The following is a 19,389-nucleotide window of genomic DNA, read 5'->3' as shown; positions in this document are numbered from 1 at the left end:
TATATGAATATGTATCATACTGATTATGGTTGGTGCCTTTTCTTTATAAATCAATTAACCATTATGGTCCCTCCAACTGACATTTTGAACTTTTCTGAGCATTCGGGTGTAGACACCATCGAGAGACAGGAAGATAAAAGGTCACAAAGTGCTGGAGTAACTCAGCAGGTCTCAGTAACTTTTCAAGTCGAGACCCTTCTTCAGACTGATTATATGGGGAAGAGAAGAAAGCTGGAAAAGGGGAGATGTGTCGGAAAGAATTGCAGATGCTGGTTAAACCGAAGATAGACGCAAAACGCTGGAGTAACTTAGCGGGGCTGGCAGCATCTCTGGAGAAAAGGAATAGGTAACATTTCAGGTCGAGACCCTTCTTCAGACTCGACCCGAAACTCACCTATTCCTTTTCTCCAGAGATGCTGTCCAACCCGCTGAGTTACTCCAGCTTTTTGTGTCTATCTTTGGAAAAAGGGTGAGGCAGGACAAAGCGTGGCAGGTATTACGTCGACACAGGTGAGGGGGATTGTTTGACAGGCAGATGATTGGAACAGGATACATTTGCTTGGGTTGATTATTGTCCTAATCAGGACAGGATACATCCTACCTGGGGTGGGTGTGAGAGTTGTGACTTTCATTGCTGACAACCTCTCGATGAATATGGCTGTCTACCCCACTGTAAAGGTGAGGAGAAGACACCTCCCTTTGGGAAGCTGGAGGATATTTCTGAGGTTTGAAGATGAACCATCTGGGTCAGGAGCTCCCACTGCAGTGACCGAATCAGCTTTGTGTACAATCAGTTGAACTCCTGCAGCTCCCTCCAAGATTTCCATCCTTTGATGCATGGGATTGGAGTCTGATGGTGAAAAAAACAATCTCTAATCTCTGTTCATTCATGGAGCCTGCTCCTGCAACCCTTGAGGTCCCAAACGCGATGAAGGTTGGAGAGGTCAAACCTTGATGGTGAGCATTTCTGCTCTGGGTAATACCATGGGAATGTTAGCACAGACTTGTTCACAAGCAGTCTTATCACAGGTGCAAACCTGAACCAGCCAACGCTTTTGGCAATGATAAGATCAAGTGGACTGTGGACTAACAGCTGGAAACTGTTCAGAAAAAGGATCTTAAAGAACCTTAAAAATTAAATGTTTGATAATACCAAATGTCCAGATTTGCTCATCTAAACAGATCACGGAGTCTCTCCACAAGATCTTGAAATGCTGCGATTGGTCAAAGAAAAGCACATAGATGTAATAATTCTTGTCTAATTAGAATCACAGCAAGGAGAAGTGGTTAAAAACAATGCATTCTGCACACACATAACATTCATAACAAGACATCGGGGAAATAAATTGGGTGCCAGTGGCAGTGGGGCATGCAGGAGGACCAGGGCAGATAAGAGGAGAGAGAAAGGCACAGTGTGGGTTCCCTGAAATTCGAGAATTTAATATCCTTGCCTTTGGTTTGTAAACTATTCAGGTGGTGATTGAGGTGCTGTTTCTCCAGTTTATGTTTGGCCTTGGAGGAGTTGGAGGACAGATAGATCAGTGTGGGAATAGGAAAGGGCGTTGAAATGGCTTGCAACAGAGAGCTCAAGATGGTCATTGCATGTCTTCAGCAAAGTGGTCACCCAGTCTATGCTGGGTCTCACCAATGTAGAAGAGGCCACATCCAGAGCGTGAACGTGATGGGCGCAGTGGGAGGCACTGCATGTTAACCTCTGTGTCATCTAGAGGGGCCATTTAGGTGGGATGAGGTGTAGGAACGGCTGTTCCTTCTACAGTTGCGGGAGACAGTGCATGGGGACAGGGGGAGATGGGTGGGCAGGGCCGAGCAAACCAGGGAGTCGCAGATAGAGTCATCCCTGTGGAAAGTGGAAAGGGCCGGGGAGAAGATGTGACTGGTGGTGGTATCATGTTGTAACTGACAGAAATGGTGAAGAGTGATATGCTATATACTGTGGATGGAGGAATAAGGTTTAGGTTTAGGTTTATTATTGATTGATTGAATTAAATAAGTTTATTGACCAAGTATGTACACATACAAGGAATGTGCCTTGGTGCTCTGCTCGCAAGTAACAACACAAACGTACGTAAATAATTAAGAATAAAGCACAAAACATTAAAACATTAAGAATAAAACATTATAGTTTAAACATGTGAATGAAAATTGTCACAGGTACCATGGGAAGCTTTGTTTTACATGCTGATCAATCAAATCAGATAATACCATACATGAATACAATAAAGTTAAACTCAAGTACAATAGATAGAGCAAGGAGGGAGATATAGAGTGCAGAATGTAGTTCTCAGCATTGTAACGCACCAGCTCCACAGACAAAGTCAAATGTCCGCAATGGGGAAGAGATGAATCGGACTGTACACTAGCTTATGGGCAGAAAAGGACGAACCAAAGGAACTGCACAGGCAAAGGGCGGCACGGTGGCGCAGCGGTAGAGTTGCTGCCTTACAGCGCTTGCAGCGCCGGCAAACCAGGTTCGATCCCAACCACGGGTGCTGTCTGTATGGAGTTAGATAGGGCTCTTAATGATAGCGGAGTCAGGGGGTATGGGGAGAGGACAGGAACGGGGTACTGATTGTGAATGATCAGCCATGATCACATTGAATGGCGGTGCTGGCTCAAAGGGCCGAATGGCCTACTCCTGCACCTATTGTCTATTGAGTTTGTACGTTCTCCCTGTGACCGTGTGGGTTTTCTCCGAGATTTTCGGTTTCCTCCCACACTCCAAAGACGTACAGGTCTGTTGGTGAATTGGCTTGGTGTAAGTGTAAATTGGCCCTGGTGTGTGTAGGATAGTGTTAGTGTGCAGGGATCGCTAGTCGGTGCGGACTCGGTGGGCCAAAGGGCCTGTTTCTGTGCCGTATCTCTAAACTAAACTAAACTCTATCACTATGCTGACTGACGGGAGGTAAGGTGAGAGCGGAGGTGTGGGAATAGAGGAGTGCTCCTTCAACCACTGTTTTCTGAAAAAGGAAGGCATCTCAAGTTTTTACATTTCACCCTATCAGACATATTCCCTTTGTTCTCACCATTCCTCCCCTACATTCACCTCAACAGAAAGTTAACTTGTTTCCTCTCTTTCCCAATTCTGATGAAGGGTTCCGGACCTGAAAAACATTAACTGTTTATCCAACTTACTGCCTGACCTGCACAGTGTTTAGAATATTTTCTGTTTTGTTTTCAGATATCTGCCAGCTGCAGTTATTTTTAAATTTTCATTTGCATGGCTGCTTGATAGCTTCTTGAATAATGAACCAGATATATTTCAAATCCAAAGAGAGTTTATTTAGACCTTAAACATCAGAAATTTCCAAAATGGTTGCCTACTATTTTGTTATTCCTCAGTAGCCACAGTGATACACAATAGTCTAAAACCAGTGATCCACTTTTGCTCATGAACTACAGCATGGAATCAGGCCCTTCAGCCCACTGAGACTACGCTGACCATCGATCACCCGTTCACACGGGTTCCATGATATCCCACTTTCTCACCACTCGTGACACACACGGGGAAATTTGGTTTAGTTTGGTTTAGAGATACAGCGCGGAAACAGGCCCTTCGGCCCACCGAGTCTGCTCCAACCAGCGATCCCGCACATTATCACAATCCTACAGACACTAGGGAAAATTTACATACACACCAACCCAATTAACCTACATACCTGTATGTCTTTGGAGTGTGTGAGGAAACCGAAGATCTCAGAGAAAACCCAAACAGTCACGGGGAGAACGTACAAACTCCATACAGACAGCACTCACAGTCGGGATTGAACCCGGATCTCCGGCGCTGCAAGTGCTGTAAGGCAGCAACTCTACCGCTGTGCCACCATGCCGGAAATTTACAGAGGCCAATTAACCTACAAACCCGTCTTTGGGATGTGGGAGGAAACTGGAGCACCTGGAGGAAACCCACGTGGTCACAGGGAGAACATGCAAACTCCGCACAGACAGCACCCGAGATCAGGATCGAACCCGGGTCTCTGGCGCTCTGAGGCAGCGCCTCTATCAGCTGCACTACTGTGCCACAGATATTTCTCTCAGGGTTGTCTTTTAGGAAATGCCCACTGTATTTTCAAGTCGAGACATTATTATTTCCAGTACATTACAAGCAATTTTTATTTACACGTTTTTGCAGCAGGTTGCATTTGGAGAATGCATAACCATTTCACACAAAGTTATTGTTGATTATTGAGAAAAGAACAGTGCACACCTTACTCTTTTCTTGTTGAAGCTCGATTTGGATGTCAGTCAGTTTGGCCCTGAGCTCTTCATTGGCTGCTTGCAGATTGGCTAAGACTTCAGGCTTGTCTCCCTTAGCTCGGCTGCCAGCACCCTTCTTTGACATTGTGTGCTTCTGTGTTCCAGAGGGTAGAAACCCAGGCTGGAGATTTCTCTTCTCTCTCTACTTTCGTCTACATTTTCATTTCCACCTTGAAAAGAAAATCAAAACATGGCACGTTACTCTCTCTTTCCCTCTTCCGCGGGGATTTCAGCTTCAAAGGACAATTGGAATATGCCAGCAGTTCTTGATGGTAAATGTAAACGCCATTAGGAGATAATCATGAAAGAAAACAAAAAGCTTACCCAATTGTCTGAACATCATACACAAATACCTTCAGGTTTACTACTTTAATCTTCTCAACAGGTAGAGCATACAACTTCAAATAAATTGATTTATTCACAAAATGCTGGAGTAACTCAGCAGGTCAGGCAGCATCTCGGGAGAGAAGGAATGGGTGACGTTTCGGGTCGAGACCCTTCTTCAGAGGACCCAAATAAACGTAACTCCCTGGTCCACTCGCGCCTTCCTACCCAAACCACCCCAACCCCGGGCACTTTTCCTTGCAACCGCACGAGATGCAACACCTGTCCCTTTACCTCCCCCCTCAACTCCATCAAAGGACCCAAATAACCTCCTCTCTCCAACTTCAAATAAAGATACTCTTAACTCAAAAAGTATTTTTGAAGTTACTGTCTGTTTTTAACTTTGTCTTTGGTTTGGTACCATTTAAGCCTGGCAACAACAAGGAGTTTGTACCCTTGTAAATATATATTAGGTGATTTTGTCTGAAAGATTTTCCATTGTAACTTCAATAGGTAGTTGAGTTTAGTTTAGAGATACAGCACGGAAACAGGCCCTCTGGCCTACCAAGCCCACACTGAGCAGCGATCCCCACACATAGAGCAACTAAATAAATAATTTCCAAACCTTTCAGTTCCTCTGTCAGAAAGGCAGGAGAGAATTACACTCCGTGAATTTAACAACCTTATCAAGTCAATCCCTCAACGAAAATATTAATCAAAGAATAACATCAAAGATATTGATTTACAGCCTTAGGTCTGCTTTTATAACCATTTTTTTTATTGAAACAAGTGATAACTGGGTTTCTTCTTCTGTACAAAATTTTAACAGAGTTGCTTTCCATTGATCCAAACTGAATTCAGTATTGAGACAGCTCAGAATAGAATTTCCTTGGCCATGCAGTGTGGTGTGTTCAACAGTCATTGCGTTCCACACCAATGAAAAGATTAGCCATGGGCCTGCTGCATGATAAATCAATACTGCCTGAGGCATAAGGTGTCTGGTGTTATTGAATCAGCTTTACACAAGGGAAGACCTCTGCTACTGCACAGGTGTAGAGAATACAAATGAAGTCAAGTTGGGATTGGTGGGGGGAGTGGAGGAAGGTGGAAGGGGAGGAGGTTGAGAAATGGCTGTCAAAGGCCAAGGGTGGGGGTGGCAGCAATGCGTACGGTCACCAGTCATGGAGTGGTCTATGAGATGGAAGGCTGTTTCGCCAGTGGGAAGATTGGATTGAACAATTGAAGAGCTGGGAATTCAGGTAATAGTTGTGAGCATAAGCTGAATGTGGCTCAGTACAGGCATCAGAGTTTCTGGGAAAGCAAAGCACAGCGGTAGAGTTGCTACCTTACAGCACCAGACACCCGGGTTCGATCCCGACTGCGGGTGCTGTCTGTACGGAGTATGTACCCCCGTGACCGCGTTTGTTTTCTCAGAGATCTTCGGTTTCCTCCCACGCTCCAAAGATGCACGGGTTTGTAGGTTAATTGGCTTGCTATAAATGTAAATTGTCCCTAGTGTGTGTAGGATAATGTTAGTGTGTGGGGATCGCTGGTCGGTGCGGACTCAGTGGGCCAAAGGGCCTGTTTCCGCGCTGTATATCTAAACTCAACTAAACTAAACTATGACTCCCTGAGTTGGAACCCAGTGATGGACTGCACTAGTTGAAGGTGGTCACATTTAAGTCATGCAGAAAAAGCCCATACGAACATGTTGGAAACAAAAATTAAAATGACTGTAGGGACTCACCATTAAGCGGCCCCCCAGACCTGAAATACCAATGCTTACTTCTCTCTCAATGATGCTGTTTGACCTAAACTTTCTATTTTGTTTCAGGTTTCTGCACTTTTTGTTTGCTTTAACATGTTGGAAATGTTTCTGCATAACTTGCCCACAGGTGGTGGCAAGGCACTCCAGTGGGTATTGAAAATGAGAGTCATGGAAGAGTCATGCAGCAGAAAGTAGGCCTTGTGGCCTAGTAAATCCGCACTGATTATCAGGTACCCATTAACACAAATCCTATATTATTCCCTCCACATTCCCATCACCCTCCCCTCCCACAATTCTGCCAATTCACCTACACAATAGGGCAAACTAACCTTGGCCAATTAACCTACCAACCAGTACATCAAAGGTTTCAAAGGTTTTTTATTGTCACATGTACCAATTAAGGTACAGTGAAATGCGGAAAAAAAGGCAACAAGACACACAACTACATAAAAGTTAACATAAACATCCACCACAGCGGGTTCCCCACATTCCTCACTGTGATGGAAGGCAAAAAAAGTCCAATCTTCTTCCTCTTTATTCTCCCGCGGTCGGGGCAGTCGAACCATCCGTCGGGGCAATCGAAGCTCCCACAGCCGGTGGTTGAAGCCCCTGCTTTGGGGCGGTCGAAACTCCCGCTTCGGGGTGGTCGAAACTCCCGCGTCGGAGCAATCGAAACTCCCACGGCTTAGAGTTCCCGATGTCGGTCTCAGACCAGAGACCGCGGGCTCCGTGATATTAAGTCCGCAAGCCCACAGTTGGAGCTCCGAGGTCGATCCCTGGCAAAGGGATCGCGGGCTCCGCGATGTTAGTCCCACAGGCCCCGCCGTGGAGCTCTCAAAGTTGGTCTCCAGCAAAGGCCACCAACTCCTCGATGTTAGGCCGCAGTGTGGACGGAGATACGATATGGAATCTCGTATCTATATCCCCCCCCCCCCCCCCCACATAAAACAAGCTAAAGAACACTAAAAACATACATTTAACACATACAATTAAAACCCAAAGAAGGAAAGGGCAGACAGACTGTTGGCGAGGCAGCCATTGCTGGCGCCACCCAGTGGTCCATGATTAAGATGTGGGAGAAAAGCAGAGTGCTCAGAGAACACTTTGTAAAGGCTTGAATCTCAGGGACTGAATCCACGCACTGAATCTACATTGTTGATTTAATTTAATATAATTTACGTTCCTTCAGTAAGGTCTCAAACAATGCACCTTGGGAAGGGCCAGGGATTCATTTGCTGTATTGGTGAATCTCTTTGTTCAATGCAGTCGGAGTGTCTGCTGAAAGAGATTACCAGCTGGACAGATGAAAAGATTCAAGCATGTGCTTAAAGTTTCTTTGCAATAATGGAGGATCTTGATTTGATTCCAGGGAATCTGTTGCCCATAACCACTGAAAATAGAGAAGGAGCAGTCAGGATACTATTGGGAATCTTGAAGTTATTCATCAGTGGGACACAGAGGCCCGACCGAACAAGGCGAAAGGTCAGACCAACACACAAACTACCCACTCCCTCACAATGCCAACAATCATCTCCCCTGAAGGCAGACACAAAAAGCTGGAGTAACTCAGCGGGTCAGACAACATTCCTGGAGAAAAGGAGTGGGTGACATTCTGGGTCGAGACCCTTCTTTCAGACCCTTGCTTCCTACCTACACCCGTTGAGTTACTCCAGCTGTTTGTGTCTATCTTTGGTTTAAACCAGCATCTGCAGTCCCTTCCTGCACAGATCATCTCCCCCACCTGTGAAACAGCCTATTGTTCCAACATTGGCCTCATTGGTCATCACAAATTCAGCGGGGCATTTGTGGTGCATTTTCAATCCCTAGAGATGGCCTTAGAAGAAAACATTAATGGTCCATTATTATAATAATAAACATTGATAGCCTTGCCATCATCTATATACTAAAACTCTCGTTTGTTTGTTTGTTTGTTCCTGAACTACAGCCAAAATGGTACATGATACCACGACAATTTTAACCCACCTTACTCAACGTCATCCCTTTGGTGCTAATGGAAGAAGTTTCATTGAAATCGGTGTAATATTTTAAAAGTTATTCACATTTTAAAGTTTAAATCTATCTCCCAGGGAGGGGGGGAGAGGGGTGAAGGGAGGAGGGGGAGCAAGGAAGGGGGGAGGAGGGAAGGGGGGAGCAGGGAGGAAGGGAGGAGAGGGTGCTGCACAAATGCAGGAGAGGTTTCAGCCCAACGGGTCTAGTTCTCTTCAAAAATTCACAGGCTTTTTTAAAAGTTGGTATTCTTTATTGGCATTGAAATTTTTGATTTCACAACAGGAACTGAAAATGCTGAAAAGACTTTGCAGGCCAAGCAATATCTGGAAACACAATAGACCATAGACTGAGTTGAATTGAGTTGAGTTGAGTTTATTGTCACATGTACTGAGGCCCAGTGAAAAGCTCTCAGTAGGTCAGGCAGCATCTGTGGAGGAAATGGACGGGTGACTGATTGGAATAAGGGGGAGAAAACTGGAAAAGAGAGATGGGGGAAGGACAAGGCCTAGCAAATGATAAGTGGATACAGGCAAAGGGGGGGGGGGGGTCAAGTGGCAGATGAGCAGAGTAAGTGACATAGGCTGGAGATGAAAAGGAGATAAAAAGGTGTCAGATAAGGAGAAGAGAGAGGGAATGAAATGTAAAGCTGGAGGGAGGGATTGGGGTGGATGGGGACGTGGGGAGAGGGAAGAGGCTGGAGAAAAGGAAAAATGTCTCAGGGCTAGAAGGAGAGAGCATGAAGGAAGGTAAAGGAGCAAGGCGATGGGGGAATGAATGGGAGGGAGGGAGGGGGGGGTTTCCAGCATTTTCTGTTGTTATTTCAGTTTTCCAGCATCTACATTTTTGTACCAGTAAATACCACATTCATCCTAAGAAATACCAAATACTTTGCTGCTTTGAACTAAAATAAATCTTTCTGTTGGTGTCATTGTCACAATTGTTTTGCCTGTAACCATCCAGGAACTAGATGGAAGCAGTATTTTTCATCGGCTGAGGAAATAAGTTTATTTAGTTTATCTTTCTTTATTGTCACGTGTACTGAGGTACAGTGAAAAGCTTTAGTTGCGTGCTAACCAGTCAGCGGAAAGACAATACATGATTACAATCGAACCGTTTACAGTCTGTGGGGGATTGGAGGAAACTTGTTTTAATCTCTTACCTCGACGGAGATGCGTTTTTTTCCGTATCGTATCTCCGTCCGCACTGCGGCCTAACATCGAGGCGCTGGCGGCCTTTGCTGGGTACCGACTTTTGCAGCTTCAACCGTGGGAGCCTGCGGACTTTATATCGTGGAGCTCGCGGTTCCTGGTTAGAGACCGACTTCGGGAACTCCAAGCTGCAGGAGCTTCGACCGCCCCGATGCGGGGGCTTCGACCGCCCCGACACGGGAGTTTCAACCGCCGGCTGTGAGAGCTTTGATGGCCCCGCCTGCAGATGGTTCGACTGCCCCGACCGCAGGAGAATAAGGAGGAAGAAGATTGGACTTTATTGCCTTCCATCACAGTGAGGAATGTGGGGAATCCGCTGTGGTGGATGTTTATGTTAACTTTTGTGCAGTTGTGTGTCTTGTTGCTTTTTTTAGTATGGCTGTATGGTAATTCTAGTTTCATTGTACCTTAATTGGTACATATGACAATAAATTGACCTTTGAACCTTTGAGATACATGATAAGGGAATAACGTTTAGTGCAAGGTAAAGCCAGCAAAGTGCAATCGAAGACAGTCCGAGGATCACCAATCAGGTAGATAGTAGTTCAGCACTGCTCTCTAGTTGTGGCAGGATGATTCAGTTGCCTGATAACAGCTGGGAAGAAACTGTCCCCAAATCTGGAGGTGTGCGTTTTCACAATTCTATACATTTTGCCCGTTGGGAGAGGGGAGAAGAGGGAGTGGCCAGGGTGCGTCACGTCCTTGATTATGCTGCTAGCCTTGTTGAGGCAGCATGAGGTATAAATGGAGTCAATGGAAGGGAGGTTGGTTTGTGTGATGGTCTGGGCTGTGTCCACAATTCACAATTTACAATTCCCATAAGTTATGGGTTCATCTGAAGTTTATTCGGTTATATAATTACTTTTTTTTGTAGAGCAAGGTTTATTTGCTTGGCCTCATTGCTTTTAATATACTTCGGCATATCCTTGGTATATGGAAAAATGGATTAAAGGCAAGGAAATGTTTGAATGTGCCTATAGGATGTAAACGATATATGCTGACAGGTAAAATCTTGCACTATTATGAATAAAAGAGTATACTTCATAGATTAATACGCGTTATGGGTAATTTTTCAGTGATCAGATAATATTAATAATAATAATAATAATAATAATAATAATAATAATAATAATAATAATAATAAATCCCTTTATTCGTCCTACGCCGGGGAAATTTAGTGTTACAACAGCAAAGTGGATAGCAAGATATCATTCATTATAAATAATGATTATTATAATGAATAGTATAGAATGAAAAAATTAGCAGTAAACCACAAAAAGAAACAAACCAGACTCATGCGGTGAGCAGCAACGTGACTACCAATTGTTTCATTTGGTATCTGTGTTTCGATAAGTGCTTCAAGGACTGTCACCACCAAAACTCTGAAAAATGTGACCTTCAAAATAATGGCAGTAACATTCTTAAGATGGAAAGACATTGAATACTTGAACTGCTCTTCCCATCACAAATCGAATTTCTATCTTGCTAATCGGTATGAACATTTTACAAAAGCTCGTTGTCCCTAGAAAATGGTTGCCGTTCGTGACTAAAATAACTGTGCATCCACAGTGGTATGAATCAGATGTGAGAAGGAAAGAAATGTCAAGCAACTCCGATAAAAAGATATTACATGTCTTAGTCAGAATGTAATACTGAATAAATCATCTGTAGCTATAGCAGTCAAAGGTACCTATCTCTGCAGCAGAGAAAGGTACCTTTGTAGCCTACACCTGGACCTACGTGAATGTAACATTTGCCATGAATGTACAGGCAATAACTCTGTGATACACATTAGACTGTTCTACCTAAGAACACTGAAAAAGTCTGGTCCACCCCAACAGCTGCTGACGACATTCTACCGCTGCACCGTAGAGAGCATCCTAACACATGGCATCCCTGTGTGGTATCTCAGCTGCACGGAGGCAGAGAGGAAAGCTCTTCAGCAGGTAGTCCATAGTGCTCAGAGGACCACCGGAACACAGCTACCAGCCTTGGAGGGCATCTACAACACACGATGCCTCAAAAAAGCCACCAGCATCTACAAAGACTCTTCACACCCCTGCAACAGTCTGTTCGAACTTCTACCATCGGGCAGACGATACAAGGCCTTCTACGCCCGCACCTCCAGACTCAGGAACAGCTTCATCCCCAGGGCCATAGCTGCTATGAACCGGTCCTGCTGAGCCAGATGGTCACATCGCACAGTGAACCGGCACAGATCTACTTGCACTTTATTCTGTTTTAAAACTGTTCTAATTTGTTTAAATTAATACTGACTAGCTAATTGATTTATTGCATCGTATGGGAGGCGCATTCCCAATCTCGTTATACCCCTGTACAATGACAATAAAGATATATTGTATTGTATTGTATTGTAGATGACATGTTGAGTGTGAGTTGGCCCACTGCAGCAGGTAGCTAACTACATCACTTGCTGGCCCTCAACCCATGATAACCTGTAGAGACAGCTTGATCCCTAAAGCCAACTGCTGATTGGCAAAACTGTTTGGAGCATGGGATCTCCCCATCCAAGAAGCAAGACCTGCCCCCAGAAATTAATTGTGTCAGAAGGAACAGCCGATGCTGGTTTGCATTGAAGATAGGCACAAAATGGTGGATTAACTCAGCGGGACAGGCAACATCTCTGGATAGAAGGAATGGGTGACATTTCAGATTGTAGAATGGTCTCAACCCGAAACGTCACCCATTCCTTCTTTGTCGAGACCCTTCTTCAGATTTAAGAAGGATCTTGACTTGAAACGTCACCCATTCCATCTCTCCAGAGATGCTGCCTGTCCCGCTGAGTTACTCCAGCATTTAGTGTCTTTCCCAGAATTGCATTGTCATTCTGTTCAGCCTTGCCTCCCAAATACATGCTGCATCAACCGTCTGACATTCACGACCATTTACAAAAAATATTTAGCTTTATTGAACAACAAAAGTATAAAAGTTATAGGACAAAGATAATTAAAAGAAACAAATACTGTTGAACATTTAAATACATTTAGCAATATTAACTCAATTACTTCAAAACTGTCAATTACCTGAAATGTCCCTCACTCACTTAGAATAATTTCTCCAAATGGTAATGAATGCCAATGTGTAATCTAGCACAAATTCAATACCCACAATTACAAGCATAACTGGTGGAAGTTCGCACTCTGTCTTTGCACTCCAAGAGCAGTCTAATTTAAGAGCACAATCAGAAAGTGAGAGGTAATGTTTCAGTGTAGGAAGGAACTGCAGATGCTGGTTTACACCGAAGATAGACACAAAATTCTGGAGTAACTCAGTGGGACAGGCAGCATCTCTGGATAGAAGGAATGGGAGATGCTGCCTGTCCCGCTGAGCATTTTGTGTCTACCTCTGGTAATATTTCTTGGGACTTCTGTTCTCATGCAAGCTGCCTTCTAAAACAATTTAAACTCTCAATCTGGCCTTTCCAGTAAACAAAAATTGTGCACCACTCTTAGTGCTTGACTGAAGGTGATTCGAGCAAAGGTATTGCAAAAGAAAAGCAACAATATGCTGAGAGTTCTAGCGAAGCTCGTAAACCTCGTTCCATTGCAGATCTGTACATAATAGTTCCGATCATGACCATTCACATCAAAGGGAACTAGTTTCCTCTGTGGTGACTCAAGTTTGTTGCAGCAACTCTGCCTTCACCAAAAATATGAAGCTGTTTATATACATTGTGCTCATTCATTTTTCAGGATGTGTGCATTGTCAGAAATTGCCAGCATTTATTGCATATCGCTAATTATTCCTGAGAAGGTAGTGGTGGTGAGACACAAGAGACTGGAGATGCTGGAATCTGTAGAAAAAGATAAACTATTGGAGGAACATTGATTAGTAAGGGTGCCAAGGATTATGGGGAGGAGGCAGGAGAATGGGGTTGAGAGGGAAAGATAGATCAGCCACGATTGAATGGTGGAGTAGATTTGATGGGCCGAATTTAGAAGGATGAGAGGGGATCTTATCGAAATGTATAAAATTATTAAGGGGTTGGACACGTTAGAGGCAGGAAACATGTTCCTAATGTTGGGGGAGTCCAGAACCAGGGGCCACAGTTTAAGAATAAGGGGTAGGCCATTTAGAACAGAGATGAGGAAAAACTTTTTTAGTCAGGGAGTTGTGAATCTGTGGAATTCTCTGCCTCAGAGGGCAGTGGAGGCCAATTCTCTGAATACATTCAAGAGAGAGCTAGATAGAACTCTTAAGGATAGCGGAGTCAGGGGGTATGGGGAGAAGGCAGGAACGGGGTACTGATTGAGAATGATCAGCCATGATCACATTGAACGGCGGTGCTGGCTCGAAGGGCCGAATGGCCTTCTCCTGCACCTATTTTCTATTGTCTATTGTCTATTGTCTATTGAATGGTCTAATTCTGCTCCTACAAACTATGAACATGAACTCAGGGGGTCAAGAAGCATCTGTAGAAGGAAAGGGGGTGTCAAAGCTTTGGGTCAAGACACTAGGGTCGGCACTGATAGTGAAGAGGGAAAGTATCTGGTATAAAGAGGACAGTACATATGGAGGTGGAACGGAAGGAGAGAGAGCAGGGGACACAGAGGGTAAGGTGTTACCCGAAATTGGATCGGTTGTGGTGAGGTGCTGCCTTCTGGTGAACATTCTGCGAGAATGTTCTAGGGAGATGAGAGTTCTAGGATTTAAACACAGTGATGTTCAGTTCCATTGACATCTGTGGAGCAGAGTGGGGTGGCCAATACAGACTTCCAGATCTGTTTTAGTGCCAGGAGCAAAACATGAGAATTGTTGGGAGGTGTAATGCAATATGTTTCAGTTCCAATACACTGTGGCACTGAGTAGATTTCCTTGCTGAGCAGGTACCGGTGTTAATTAAGGTACACAGGGTGATCAAAGACCTGAGGCTCAATGATATAGCAGAATGATGAAGAATATGAAATAGGACCTAAAAAGCAAAGTGACATTAAAAGAAAATAGGTATTTATACTACAATATTGACATATATTGAAAAATATTGAAACATGTAAGATTATTAAGGGATTGGACACGCTAGAGGCAGGAAACATGTTCCCAATGTTGGGGGAGTCCAGAACCAGGGGCCACAGTTTAAGAATAAGGGGTAGGCCATTTAGAACAGAGATGAGGATAAACGTTTTCACTCAGAGAGTTGTAAATCTGTGGAATTCTCTGCCTCAGAAGGCAGTGGAGGCCAATTCTCAGGATGCTTTCAAGAGAGAGTTAGATACTCTTAATGATACAATACAATACAATACAATACAATATATCTTCATAGCGGAGTCAGGGGGTATGGGGAGAAGGCAGGAACAGGGTACTGATTGTGGATGATCAGCCATGATCACATTGAATGGCGGTGCTGGCTCGAAGGGCCGAATGGCCTCCTCCTGTCTATTGTCTACTGACAAATTAGAATACTGGCAGATTAAAGTGGGGGTGAGAGGGGGGGTGGGGGATTGAGGAATATCCAAATATGTTAGGTGAATGATGTTGTCTGGGCAACTTCAAAACCGGGCAAAATCCTGCTTGAATGCAGCCCCTGAACAGAGGGAAGTACTAACACTGTTGGGAGAGAAAGGTCAGATAATGAAGAATGAAGTGGCCATGTGTGCAGATCTGGAAAAAGATGTGACTAAACCAAGCACTCAAGATGAAACTTTGGGAAAAGTAGTTAAACCACATAATTCTATGACAGATGAAGGGATTAAAAGTAACATTAGCAAATTTGCAGATGACACAAAGCTGGGTGGCAGTGAGAACTGTGAGGAAGATGCTATGAGGTTGCAGGGTGACTTGGACAGGTTGTGTGAGTGGGCGGATGCATGGCAGATGAAGTTTAATGTGGATAAGTGTGTGGTTATCCATTTTGGTGGTAAGAATAGGAAGGCAGATTATTATCTGAATGGTGTCAAGTTAGGAAAAGGGGACGAACAATAAGATCTGGGTGTCCTAGTGCATCAGTCACTGAAAGGAAGCATGCAGGTACAGCAGGCAGTGAAGAAAGCCAATGGAATGTTGGCCCTCAAAACAAGAGGAGTTGAGTATAGGAGCAAAGAGGTCCTTCTGCAGTTGTACAGGGCCCTAGTGAGACCGCACCTGGAGTACTGTATGCAGTTATCGTCTCCAAATTTGAGGAAGGATATTCTTGCTATTGAGGGCGTGCAGCGTAGGTTTACTAGGTTAATTCCCGGAATGGCGGGACTGTTGTATGTTGAAAGACTGGAGCGACTAGGCTTGTATACACTGGAATTTAGAAGGATGAGAGGGGATCTTATTGAAACATACAAGATTATTAAGGGGTTGGTCACGTTAGAGGCAGGAAACATGTTCCCAATGTTGGGGGAGTCCAGAACCAGGGGCCACAGTTTAAGAATAAGGGGTAGGCCATTTAGAACAGAGATGAGGAAAAACTTTTTCAGTCAGAGAGTTGTGAATCTGTGGAATTCTCTGCCTCAGAAGGCAGTGGAGGCCAATTCTCTGAATGCTTTCAAGAGAGATCTGGATAGAGCTCTTAAGGTTAGCGGAGTCAGGGGGTATGGGGAGAAGGCAGGAACGGGGTACTGATTGAGAATGATCAGCCATGATCACATTGAATGGTGGTGCTGGCTTGAAGGGCCGAATGGCCTCCTCCTGCACCTATTGTCTATTGTCTATTTTCAAATAAACTCCCGATTCTGGTGAAGGCGGGTGAGCAGTTCTAACAGAATACTTGCACATCTTCTTTTCATTTATTTTCCTCTTCACTTTGCAGCTTCACTGACAAGTTACAGAGAAGATGGGATTGGGGTGGGAGGGGGGGTGGGTAGAAACATAAACACGTGATGGCCTGAGGCAAACGTTGCCCTGTCTCGACCCGAAACATCACCCATTCCTTCTCTCCAGAGATGCTGCCTGACCCACTGAGTTACTCCAACTTTTTGTGTCTGCCCTGGAGATGAACTGTTAGTGTGCAGTTGGAAGTTGACATAGAAGTTTGATGTGTTGTAAATAGCAGATAGAGGTGTGTTAATGGAGGGAGCAAAGAATGTTTTCAAATACACAGGACGTGATGTTAAAAATCCTAAGTGCCAAATGTCAACTTGTGGTAATGGGAGGCTTATGCACTCACCTATGCTCCTCCGATGTTGAGAAAGGCTAGGCAGACACGTCATTGGGGTTATCAAGTGGGCACCTACTTTCGTCGACGTTTCGCTGACTGGGCCCACGACGTCTCCAGTAGGCTCAGCGGTGCGTTCTGGCGTCCCAGAACCACCCCCCTCTGCATCTGCCTAGCCGGTTTATTTGGAAGACCAAATGGGGATCTTTCCTCTTCAGCCAGAGCCATTGGCTATTCCGCTCTGCCACCCCTGATGTTTCCTTGATGGCCTTGCGTAGGGCTCGTCCGCTGATCCCCAGGTGCTTCATCAGTCTTACGGTAGATGTTGCCACAAATCCTCGACATCCAACTTCTTCCGGGCAGATCTTTGCTCTCCAGCCCCGCTGTTCTGCCTCCGCTGCAAGGTCTGTGTATCGCAGATTCTTTCTTTCAAAGGCTTCCTGCACAGCATCCTCCCAAGGGACTGTGAGCTCCACAAAATACACCATGCGCTGAGAGTTGGACCAGAGGACAAGATCAGGCCTCAGGTTGGTGATGGCTATCTCTGATGGAACTGTAAGCCGTTGGTCCACATCCACCAGCATCTGCCAGTCCCGGGCTGCCTCCAGCTGTCCAAACCTTGTCCTTGGTGGAATTTTCCGTCGCTTTTATTCCCCCTCCCGAACAAAGGCAATTGGCATAACTGGGTTGGTTGTTCTGGGCGGCAGGGCATTGTTGGTTGTTCTGCTTTCCAGAGTCGCTGCCAGGCATTTGAGCACTTGATTATGTCTCCAGGTGTACCGTCCTTGGGAGAGACTCACTTTACACCCAGTGAGGATATGCTTAAGCGTGGCTGGTGTTGAACACAGGGGGCATGATGGATCTTCGCCCAGCCATTGTTTGAGTTTTTTGGGCTAGGAAGGACATCATAGGTTGCCCGAATGAGGAAGCTTATCCTGCTCGCCTCCATCTCCCACATGTCCTTCCAGCTGATCTTCCGCTTTTCCACACTCTCCCATCTCATCCACTGGCCCTGTTTAGCTTGCGACACAGCCTTGGCACACCTACTCGACTCCTCCTGTCAGCGGACTTCGGCCGTGACCAACTTCCGGCGCTCCAGTGAGGATGCCTTGTTCCAGCAAGGTCGCTTTCCGCCAAGCCCCAAGCCAATTCTTCCGTGTTGGGCTTGCCCAATCATGTCGCCTTGGTGGAGAGCAGATTTTGCCTGCTGTGTCGCATTCTTAGCTGTCCACTTCCTTCCTGTTGCCAGGGTTGGGGCAGCAGCTCGGATGACAGTGTCCCTTGATTCTGCCAGGGTCATCTTTAGTCTGACTTTAGTGCACTTGAACTCCTCTGTGAGGCTAGAGAGAGGCAGGTGAAGTACCCCCTGACCGTACAGGCCTACGTTGCTCAGGCATCCAGGAACACCTAACCACTTTCTCACAAAAGAAGCTGATTGTTCTTTCCATCTTCTCAACTCTTGTGAGGGTGATGTCATACATGGTTAGTGGCCACATTAGGCGAGGTTGTAACCCAAACTGCAGGCACCAGATTTTCAGCTTTCCAGGCAACATGGATCGGTCGATGTTTGCTAGACCTTTGATGATTTCTTGCCTAAACTCGTTTGCCTGATCAGTGTCCTTCAGTTTAGAGTCATACCATCTTCCCAGACTTTTAATTGGCTTCTCTGACGCAGTTGGGATAGGTTCTTGATCAATGAAGAACCTTTGGTCTGTCAGTTTGCCTTTGATTATAGAAATGCTTCTTGATTTGGATGGCTTGAATTTCATTCTGACCCCAGTGATGTTCTCTTGAAGCTTCCTTAAAAGGCGCCTGGTGCAAGGTTCTGTTGTTGTTATGATTGTCATGTCATCCATGTAGGCCCTGATGGGTGGTAGACGGACTCCAGACTTCAGCCACTCACCTCCCACCACCCACTTGGAGGCCCTAATGATGACTTCCATTGCCATTGTAAAAATCAATGGGGAGATGGTACACCCTGCCATTGTGCCAATCTCCATGCAGTGCCATGTGGTGGTAGAGTCTGGCGCGGTGAAACAGAGCTGCAGATCGTGAAAATAAGCCTTGTGATAGTTTCTGGTATCCTGAAGAAGTCAAAGGATGCCCACAGGAAACTGTGAGGGACAGTTCCGAACGCGTTGCCAAGGTCAAGGAAAATAAATAAGAAAAAATATTGCAGATGCATGATCTGCAGCAAAACAATGGCCATTTCTGATATAGAGAGAGAAAGTGAATTGTCAGAAGTTGGAGAAGTTAATATTTGAACCTTTCACTCGCTGCTCAGCAACAAAGTGAAAAGCCGGAAGAGGAACACAGGAAATCTCAGGCCTGCATGCTGTTGATCATACATCAACTGCACAATAATGGACAAGGTGCCTTTTCAATGCACACAGGTACAATGCACAATGGAACCGTGGGGCACTGTGGCTGATGGGGGTGGAGTTTTGTACATGAAGCATGCCACAGACTGGTGTTGGCAATGCAATTAAACTGCTTGTCTCAGCTGACAGCATCATCCAATGCAAACATGAACTCTAAATTTATACGTGAGCGTTCTCTCTAACAACCCTGAAAGGAGCCAGTGGCAAGGAAGCTGAGGGCTGCAGTGATCTTGAGTGAATCAGGCAGCGCTGTGCTGCTGTGGCAGTCAGTTCAAGGTCTTACTGTGAAACATTACATGACTCCCAAGAGAAGTGCTGCCTTGC

At 45.2% G+C, this 19,389-nt stretch overlaps 1 protein-coding gene across 15 annotated transcripts in view; it reads right to left on the bottom strand.

Annotated features, from left to right (window-relative positions):
- Positions 1-19,389, bottom strand: part of jakmip3 (Janus kinase and microtubule interacting protein 3) — a 316,671-nt gene that overhangs the window by 216,537 nt on the left and 80,745 nt on the right. For all 15 annotated transcript variants that reach the window (XM_078413662.1, XM_078413661.1, XM_078413664.1 and 12 more), the window contains exon 2: positions 4,226-4,445. In XM_078413662.1, coding sequence (XP_078269788.1) covers positions 4,226-4,360 — 135 coding nt within the window. In that variant the 5' untranslated portion in view covers positions 4,361-4,445. The remainder of the gene's footprint in view (positions 1-4,225; positions 4,446-19,389) is intronic.

Source organism: Rhinoraja longicauda, chromosome 16, assembly GCF_053455715.1.
Source record: "Rhinoraja longicauda isolate Sanriku21f chromosome 16, sRhiLon1.1, whole genome shotgun sequence".
Taxonomy (NCBI): Eukaryota; Metazoa; Chordata; class Chondrichthyes; order Rajiformes; family Arhynchobatidae; genus Rhinoraja; species Rhinoraja longicauda.
The sequence above is the reverse complement of the archived record's forward strand: the minus strand, read 5'-3'. Positions and strand labels throughout refer to the sequence as shown.